At 51.2% G+C, this 9,696-nt stretch overlaps 1 protein-coding gene across 1 annotated transcript; it reads right to left on the bottom strand.

Moving 5' to 3' along the window:
- Positions 1-2,118: 2,118 nt before the first annotated feature.
- Positions 2,119-8,137, bottom strand: LOC120284346. The gene is made up of 4 exons (XM_044922363.1): positions 7,920-8,137; positions 6,328-7,016; positions 2,450-4,169; positions 2,119-2,332 (listed from the first exon to the last, which is right to left on the bottom strand). The coding sequence occupies exons 1-4, from the start codon at positions 8,135-8,137 to the stop codon at positions 2,119-2,121; spliced, it is 2,841 nt and encodes a 946-aa protein (XP_044778298.1).
- Positions 8,138-9,696: the final 1,559 nt, after the last annotated feature.

Raw genomic sequence — 9,696 nt, 5'->3', positions numbered from 1 at the left:
CATCTTTTTCCCTCTTGGCTCGACCAAGGGAACAGTTTTCTCTAAACGCGTTAGTAAGACACGAGTTAATATCTTCTACGGCGGCCTCCAGTTCTAGAGTGGTACGGTGTTTCCCGGTTACCCCAAAAGCTGGATTCCGCAGTAAGGAGGCATTGAACCCTTCCCAGTTCGTATTCCTGGGATTGCGCCTACGCTCGCTACATTCTAGATTTAGCCCTATGTTAAAACGAATAATTCTGTGATCTGACATTGACTTCTCAGGAGATACGTGCCAGTCGCTTATATGCGAAGCCACTGATCTGCTGGAAAGTGTAATGTCTTCTTGCAGTATTCTGCCAGTGCAGTGATTTCGGGCGGTGCGCTCGCCTCGTCACCGGCAAAGTATACCGATGCCACCACAGTCTTCTTAGCTGCTCCCACATCATCTACCACGATCGGTACACAGTCGCGCGTGAGAAATTCTGTAAGTATATAATAATTAATACTTCTACATGCCAGGATACAGGCTCTAGGGCTAGAGGCCCGTTGATCCCAAATTACCTTGGCGTTCTTCACGTACAGTCCTTTTATTCCCTAGTTATGCCAGGGTTAATGTACCAAGGCTAGCCCAAGAAGTTGTTTGGTGAACATCCTTGCCAGCACGGCCGAGGCCGCCTTGGCGCGATGGATGTTCACCTGAGCTATCCCTCCAGACCATTAGATGATCGGCTCCATCGTGAGAGGATATCGGGGTCTGGTCCCCCATCTCGATGACGGTCGCATCGAGATCCTTATTGAAGTGGAGTGGGCGGAAATGTTTGTTGATGTTGTTGCTGCGGCTGCTGCGGATTCCTCCAGAAATTAAAAACGCGCGGGGTTGACTTCAACTTTTCGTTCTTTATTCACGCACTTGTAAATTAAGACTACCTTAACACTAACAGTGGAAATACCGCGGGACCGCGGAGAGGTGAATACCTTGCGGAAAGGGAGGAGAGCGAGAGGAGAGAAGGAGAGCGCGAGCAGCGGTGCTTGCGAGCCGTGGAGGAGCTTTGAGTGCAAGCATTGGCCGCTTACACTGCCGCTCAACTGTTTGCGCCCTTCCGGCGTGAACATTCTCCCCCCCCCTTGCGTAGGCAAAGGTATCCCTGGCCGGCTAGACAGCAGGACCGGCCTCTTCATTTCGTGCACGTTCCAGAAACGGTCCATCCGAACACCGTGTTCTGCGCGACGGGCAACCCATCATCAATTTTTAGGAACCCCGGTTGGATCAAATTTGCATATACATCTGATCCCAACACGAGGGAGATGGAGGCCGGCCGGTGGAAGCGCTCGTCCGCGAGACGAACACCGTCAAACTTGGCCCTGGCGGCGTCGCTCAGAGCTCGGATGGGTGTCCGGATCCTTAGGCTGGGTTCGATCTTCAGGACGACGTTGAGTCGGAAGGTGCTTGTTCGGGACCGGAGTGTCACCGAGCAGACCTCGTTGCCTCCCAGCCGAGTGATGGGCAGCCGGAACGCAGCCGCTAACGACCGGTCGATGCTGCTCACCGGCATGCATGGGTCGATCATGGCCCCGGTCTCGAAGGTCGAAGGCCCGTGTCCAGCACGACGATGGCTGTAGGCAGTATGGGGACAGCCTTCTGCTGCTGCTGACGCGGGCGATTGTTGGCGACTGGTGGCGGAGTGCGGGAAATCCGGACCGGACGAGGTGCAGCGGGATGGCGCTCTCTGCGCGTCGGAGCTGGTAGCGCTGCCGGGTTCGGAGCGGGGAGGACCTCGTGCATGTGGAGTAGGGTGTGGTGGTCTCCTCCACACTTCTTGCATCCCTCTTGGCTGCGACAGTCTCCTCCTGAGTGCTGATGGGCGAGGCAGTTCGAGCAGTACTTATTAATAAGTACTGCCCGAAGGCGCTTTTCAGCGCTCAGTTTGTGGAACCGCGTGCACTTTCGAAGAGGATGGATTCCAGAGCAGACTCGGCAGCGGTAGGATTTAATACCTCGAGTACGTCTGCTCTCCAACGACTGGGTGGCACGAGGACGAGGAGCCATTATTGGAGGAAGTGAGTAAGTCTGCCAATAAAGAAATGAAAAGGCTTAGTGTGAGCCGACTACTATTTGGGCCCCGGAATGGGGGAAGTGCCCTAATCCCTAGGAACGGAGGACTCTTTGTCCTCCATCGGTAGCAGAATTACTTTGTGGACAGGGCGTTTTATGGTGCCGCGAGACGTACGGATCTCAACGACTCGAATGCGATCGTCGGCTCCTGGAAAGGCAGAAACAATTCTGCCGAGCCGCCATTCGTTCGGTGGTAGATTGTCCTCCTTGACAACTACCATATCGTCGGCTTGTAGGTTCCTGGTCGGAAATTGCCATTTGCTTCGTTTATGGAGTTCTTTGAGATACTCCTCTTTCCACCGTTCACTAAACTGCTGATGTTGTGCCTTGAGGTGTTGCCATCGATTTATTATCGACTTGGCTTCGCCCTTTATTTCGGGTTCCGCCGTGGAAAGCAACGGCCCTCCAATAAGGAAATGGCCTGGTGTGAGGGCCAGCAAATCCGAGGGATCTTCGGACATAGGGGAGAGGGGTCTAGAGTTGAGGCAAGCCTCAATCTTAGCGAGAAGCGTCGCCAGCTCCTCAAATGTATATTTGCGGACTGACGTCGATTTAAGGAACAGGGTTTGGAAGCTTTTCACCCCTGCTTCCCACAAACCCCCCATATGTGGAGCCCCTGGTGGGATGAACCGCCATACGAGTCCCTGATGGCTATATGCATCAGTCACGGACTCTTTGATAGCTTGGAGAAAGTCCCTGGAAATCAAAGTTGCCGCCCCCACAAAGGTTTTACCATTATCCGAATGGACCCGCTGAGGACAACCGCGCCTCGCTACGAAACGAGCAAAGGCCGCTAGAAATTTCTCGGTTGTTAGATCGGAAGTGGGTTCCAAATGGATAGCCTTCGTGGAAAAGCACACAAACACACAAACATATCCCTTCGTTATGAGACACGCTCTCCCTGTATAATTTTTTATTTCGAAAGGGCCGGCATAGTCGATACCCGTGTAGGTGAATGCCCTCGAGAAGGAGACTCTATCTGTCGGGAAGTCGCCCATCAGCTGTGTTTGGAGTCTCTTCTTGTAAATCGTGCAAATCTTACACGGATTGACCACAGCCTTCACCACATTCTTGATTTTAGGAATCCAATACTTTGTTCGGATCAGGCGTACGATCAATTGACTACCGCCATGAAGAGTAATCTGGTGAGTAAATTGGACGATGAGGCGCGACAGTCTACAGTCATAGGGGAGAAGAATCGGATGACGTTCATCATATTGCAGGGTTTTGGATGCAGTGAGACGGCCGCACGCCCTTAAAAGGCCGTGTTGGTCAATGAACGGGAACAAATTCACCAAAGGACTTGACACTGGAAGAGGCCTTTTCTCGGTCAGATGCTGAAGCTCTTGGCCATATGCTCTGCGCTGCGCAATGGAGGTCAGAGTTCGTTCTGCCTCTCGGATCTCTTCACTTGTAGGTCGTGAACTGGGCAAGAACGAACCTTTGCGGCAGCGTTTAAGGAAGCGTTGAACATAGACCAGAACTCGCAGGGCCTTGTCCAATTTGGAGAAACGTTCGAGAAAGTCGATGGACGGGCCCTTGACAAAATGCACTTTGACCGCGCGCTGCTCTAGCTCTGTCACTGGAAGAGTGTCGCTTTGTGCTGGCCATAGCTCTCGTGGCCCTTGCAGCCACTCTGGTCCGTGCCACCAGAGATGGTTTTCTGCCAATTCATGTAGGGATACGCCTCGACTGGCTAGATCGGCGGAGTTTTGTTCTGAGCGAACGTGTGCCCAACAGTCGACTGGCGTCGCCTGCGTGATCTTGGCAACTCTGTTGGCCACAAATGTGGTCCAGTTGCACGCAGGCTTTCGTAGCCAGGCTAAGACGATTGTGGAATCTGTCCAGCAGCGGATATCTGAACTGGCGGAGGGCATCTGCGGAAGGATTGCTGTCACCATTTCGGTTAAGAGCACGGCACCACAGAGCTCTAGCCGAGGAAGGGAGACGGTTTTTACCGGGGCCACTCGTGTTTTGGCTGTAAGCAGGCGAGTCAGGATCTTTTGCCCCATCTCGACGCGGATGTATATAGCCGCTCCATAGGCTCTCTGAGACGCGTCACAGAAACCGTGGTGCTCTATGTGTTTAGCTATTGAGCTTTTTCAATAGCTGTTGAGAATAATAAAACACCGAAGAAAGTTTGTTTTATTACGACAGTTTTATTTTGCGAAATAGCGATAATTTACGATAGCGACAATGGTAAGGTTGGTCCTTTCCGAAACGCGAAGAAATTGCAACTGGCGGGCAGGCAGCCGAGAATGCTGCGCCCAAGCTTAGCGTAGGTAGCTAACAACAACAAAGGAATGAGCGCCGTACAGATAAATGCACGCGAGAGCAGCGGTTTGCACTATGGGCATGCTACTGATAATTTGGCTTAAATATTAACAAGTATGAAATTAGTCTACTGCACAGTTTTGGCGGCTGCATGACCCAACATCCTCCCCCCGTTGGAAGCTTGTGTTCCAACAGAGTCCTCAAGGGGGAGCAGACACAGCTTGTTCACTGCCCGTCTTATTACTCCAGACGCGGTCCTCAATTCTGCAACTAGAGCGACGCCGTCTCTGCCAGGAATCAACTGCATGGCTCTCGCCAAAGGCCATCTCATTGGGGGTAGATTCTCGTCCTTAACAAGAACGACGTTGTCCACGGCTGCGCCAGGCTTTGGGGTGCGCCACTTGGAACGCTGCTGGAGCAACGTCAAGTACTCTTCCTTCCATCGCGACCAAAATATATGCTGAAGAAAGGAGATGCGCTGCCAAGAGTCAAGCCGATTATAGTTTAGGCCCGTTATATCTGGCTCGTCAAACGACGAAGGCGGACCACCATTGAGAAAATGCGCCGGAGTGAGGACATCTAGATCGGCAGGGTTCTCTGAAATGGGAACTAAAGGTCTGGAGTTAATAACTGCCGAGATGTGGCAGTTATTCGGGTGGCGGCCATCAAAGTCCAACGACGAATTCCGGAGGCGACCGCCAACTCTAAGAAGTCCGAATTGATCCAGGAACGGCGAGAGCGATGATATGGGACTAGACGAGGAAACTCTTCCCAGCGTTTTTAGGGACTGCAGGTCCTCCCATAAATGCGCGCGCTGCACCAACCGCAGATGTTGGAATTTCTCAACGTTGGAGAGGTCCGGATGGCTGTCGATTATGCTCGTGAACACGGAGTGAAAATCCGCCCAGTTTGCGTAGCCGCCGCCAAACGTTGGCAGCTGCACAGGCGGCAACGGCATCGGCCTCGGCCGCGGCTGCGTTTGAGGACCACTACACTGGTGGGGCACAATACCTTCCGCAAGCGTTGAGTGCGGCGCGAAATGCACATTGCGTTTGGCTATTTCCGCGCGCACCCTAGCCTTGAATTCAACGATGAATTCATAGAAAGACTCGCTCATTTCACTGCCAATTTCGTCGAAGTCCAATTCCTCCAGTTCTGTATGCAGAACATTGAAGGCACTTTGCAGCTCATCAATCTGCTCCAGCCTCACCGTAAGAGTGAATTCGTCGTATCCGCTTAGCGTCTCTATAGACAGCGACGTTTGTAGCCTCTGCAACCTGCTGAACAGCGCATTGGTTTTGCGCTTTAAAAAGGTCACCCTGTTTTTTTCACCTTCAGCGGGCATAGCAACAAATCGCCTTTGATTCGGTTCAGCGGGAAGATGAGCACAAAATAGATGCCGAAAATGCAAGCGGGGTCAATGCACGCAACGATATATGTAGCAATGTATGTATATATGCAATTCTAGCTCGCTTAAACACAGCCACTATCACCGAAATCTCCACTCACTTGTCCAACCGATTGCGATTTAATATATTTATATTTATTTATTAACGGGATAAGTGCATTAATTAATGCATGCAAATTAACAAAATCACGTCGGGGTCACCAAATGTTTAGCTATTGAGCTTTTTCAATAGCTGTTGAGAATAATAAAACACCGAAGAAAGTTTGTTTTATTACGACAGTTTTATTTTGCGAAATAGCGATAATTTACGATAGCGACAATGGTAAGGTTGGTCCTTTCCGAAACGCGAAGAAATTGCAACTGGCGGGCAGGCAGCCGAGAATGCTGCGCCCAAGCTTAGCGTAGGTAGCTAACAACAACAAAGGAATGAGCGCCGTACAGATAAATGCACGCGAGAGCAGCGGTTTGCACTATGGGCATGCTACTGATAATTTGGCTTAAATATTAACAAGTATGAAATTAGTCTACTGCACAGTTTTGGCGGCTGCATGACCCAACACTATGATTTCCTCAGGCTGGTACCAGATCCATCTCGGAACCCGGATCTGGTTGAGGTCGGAATACTCATCTAAAAACGATTGCCACCGCTGACTCATTTCAGTGGGAAGCTTATCGTCCCAGCCTAAGTTTTGCAACCAAATCTCCTGCATGAACATTTTTGAACGGATTATGAACGGCGCGAGCCACCCGGCAGGATCGAACAACCTAGCGATTTGGGACAAAACTTCTCGCTTTGTATAGAAGGGTTCCACAACTATGTCGGGGGGAACGAAATAGAATTCGTCGGACTTTGCCCTCCACCGAATACCGAGCGTCTTGGCCGTGCTTTCGGCATCGATGTCGAGGAACTCGCTATGAAGAAGGTGTTCGGCCGGGACGTCTTTAAGGACGCTTTTGTTGTTCGAGGTCCACTTTCTTAGCGGAAACCCGGAGGCACTTGGGGCTGCTTGCATCTCTCGAATTGAACTTTGGGCTTCGTTTACGGAATTCGCCCCTGCCAGAACGTCGTCGACGTACATGTGCTGCTGGATGATGCGGCTGGCATTTGGAAATGGCACTTGGATATCCTCTGCCAGCTGTTGCAAGACTCGAATGGCGAGGAAGGGGGCGCAGTTGACCCCGAAGGTAACTGTTTTTAGTTCAAAGTCTCGGATATCTCCTTCCTTGTTTCGGAACAGAATTCTTTGAAACGGGGTATGTTTTGGATCGACCCAGATCTGACGATACATTTTCGTAATGTCTGCACTGAATACGTATTGAAAATAACGCCATTTCAGGACATGGATCGTTAGATCGGATTGTAGGACTGGACCAGCATGAAGGATATCATTTAAGCTGGTCCCATTTGCCGACGGACTTGAAGCGTTGAATACAACGCGAAGCTTTGTAGTGGTGCTTTCGGGCTTAACTACCGCGTGATGAGGAAGATGATACGAGGGAGAATCGTGAGTCGGCGGAACTTCTTTCATATGACCCAGATCCAGGTACTCCTGGATCACGCTGTCATATTGCTCTTTTAAGGGAAAGTCTCTTTTTAAACGATTTTCGTTTCTAAGAAACTGAGCTAACGCAATGGACCTTGAATATCCTAAATCGGATCCGGTATTCTCGGGATCCCGGAACGGGAGCGTCACCACGTACCTCCCGCTTGCGTCTTTTGTTGTTGTTTGGAGGAAGTTCCTTTCACAATAGGAGTCCGACTCTTTTACCATCTTTACTGGTAGATCCTCCACCTCCCAGAACTTGCTGAGAAGCGTGTCGAGCGAATCAGGGTCGCCTGTTTGGTGCACCTGGGTCGTGAAGGATGCGACCCGTTTCGGCTTACCCTTGGAAATCGGCCCCGTTAGCACCCACCCGAAAATAATTTCTTGGCCCAGGAGCGAGCCGCAAATATTTTGTCGGGTGCCATCCATCATTATGGATGGTAGAATGTCAGCCCCGATCAGTACATCAATTTGAGAGCTCTCAAAAAAGGTAGGATCTGCCCAGCGGAGTGCGGGCAGGTCCTTCAAAGAATTCCGAGGGATCGGATAGGAGGGCAGTTTGCCTGAGAGCTCCGGAAGGACGTTCGCTTCAGTGTCTAACTGTAGACCTGGCTTAGTAGGAGCGCGAATCCCGAAGTGACACAGCTTCGAGGATTTCGCGGAGACCGAATGATTTAACCCGGAGACTTGGGTCTGGGTGTTGCGGAATGGCAACTTGATGAGGTTGAACAGGCGTTCTGAAATGAACGTCGCCTCGGATCCCGAGTCGATTAAGGCTCGGGCTCGGTAGTTCGTCCCCAAATGGCACACGTCAATCATCGCTGTGCTCAGTAGGACGGCTGAAGTGCCGGACGCGAAGAAAGTTTGCACCGCTGAGGTGCTTGCCGATGCATTTCTGCTAGAGGGTCTCGGAAGTTGCTGTGTAGGGGGCGAGGTTGAGGAACTCGCATTTTCGGAATTTGGGGGGCTGCGATGCAGCAGCGTATGGTGCCTGCCCTTACATGTAAAGCAGCTGTGTGTGCTTGTGCAGTCACGTAGCTGGTGACCTCTGGCAAAACAATTCAGACATAGCTGCTTCTTTTTTATATAGCCGGAGCGCGAGTCAACAGACATTTGAAGAAAACGCGGGCACAATCGTACCGGATGGTTCTCCTTAGAACATAAGTCACACCCTTTCTGTTTGGTGCTGACCTTTGTCTCGAAGGATTGAAGCCTTTTTGGAACCGCCTGAGTCGGTTTCATATCTTCGATGGCTTCCAATGTCCGATACCTTTCGCTCAGGAAGGCATTCATTTCTTCCCAAGCTGGGATCTCGGATTTGGTAGTTAGCGACTGTTCCCATAAGGACAGGGTCTGCTTGGGCAGTTTGCTCGCGCAAAGGAAAACCAAGAGACAATCCCAGTTTTCTGTGGATACCTGGGAATGCGCTAGTGCTGTTAAACACCCCTGAATCGTGGATTGTAGCTCTTTTAGAGCATGACCAGATTCTTGAGCTCAAGTTAAAAAGAAGCTTGAGCTGGCTGTTGACTAAAAGTCGCTTGTTTTGGAACCGATCTCGCAGCGCCTCCCACGCCGAAGCAAAACCATCATTCGTGAGAGGAGATTTCGCCACGATGGCTTTTGCTTCGCCACTTGTTTTCGTAAGGAGATGGAATAGCTTCTCGACCGGAGTCAACCTGGGGTTGTTTACGTAAATTGCCGTGAATAGGTCCCGGAAAGTGGGCCATCGGAGGTAGTCGCCATCGAAGACTTCCGTGTCGCATGGAGGTAAGCGGCAGCCGGACGAAATTAGCGGCTGAGAGGGTGCTTGCGCGACTTGAGGCGTTGCTCTGTCGATTGTTTCGCCAATTTGTGCTGCACATGACTCGTATACTGAGTAGCAGTAGTCATATTTGGCCTGGAGAATAGGCACTGTGTCGAGGGATCCTTCTTGGGCCATTAGGTTAGAGCATGTTTCGTACTCTCTTTCCACTTTGTCCCATAAGGCTCGCACCTGTTGCAGACGGACTTGTAACGTGTGTAGGGACGGAGAGGCTTGATCAGGAGTGTTGATCTTCGCTTCGAAAAGGCTTACGCGATCGCTGACGGCGATGAATTTATGCAAATTTATGCCATTTTCCTTGTGGTAGAGCGTGTGACGCGGAGGAAATCAGTCCCGACAGCGGAGGGACTCTCGGATTTTCTCGATAGAGAAGACTCACTAGACGCTCGCGTCACTGGTCGGGAAATGACCAACCTAGGAGTGGTCTTCGAACTGGTCGATGGCAAAACCTTTGCTTTCGGAGTGGGAGTCGCGGTTTTGACCCTGGGACTAACGGACTTGGGTGCTGGCTTACCGCGAGTGGACAGCGGAGATTGCGGGTTGAACTTTTGTTCTT

Source organism: Drosophila simulans, chromosome 2R (assembly GCF_016746395.2).
Source record: "Drosophila simulans strain w501 chromosome 2R, Prin_Dsim_3.1, whole genome shotgun sequence".
Classification (NCBI taxonomy): Eukaryota; Metazoa; Arthropoda; class Insecta; order Diptera; family Drosophilidae; genus Drosophila; species Drosophila simulans.
This window is presented reverse-complemented; position numbering and strand designations above follow the sequence as displayed.

What these genes read in the sequence shown, in the direction of transcription:
- LOC120284346 (XM_044922363.1), bottom strand. Translation starts at nt 8,137, where the DNA reads ATGATTGACGTGTGCCATTTGGGGACGAACTACCGAGCCCGAGCCTTA. An exon ending in TGAGGAAATCATAGTGTTGG is followed by an intron (nt 4,170 to 6,327) that starts GTCATGCAGCCG and finishes CTAAACACATAG; the next exon opens with AGCACCACGGTTTCTGTGAC. An exon ending in GAAATAAAGGGCGAAGCCAA is followed by an intron (nt 2,333 to 2,449) that starts GTCGATAATAAA and finishes ATTTCCGACCAG; the next exon opens with GAACCTACAAGCCGACGATA.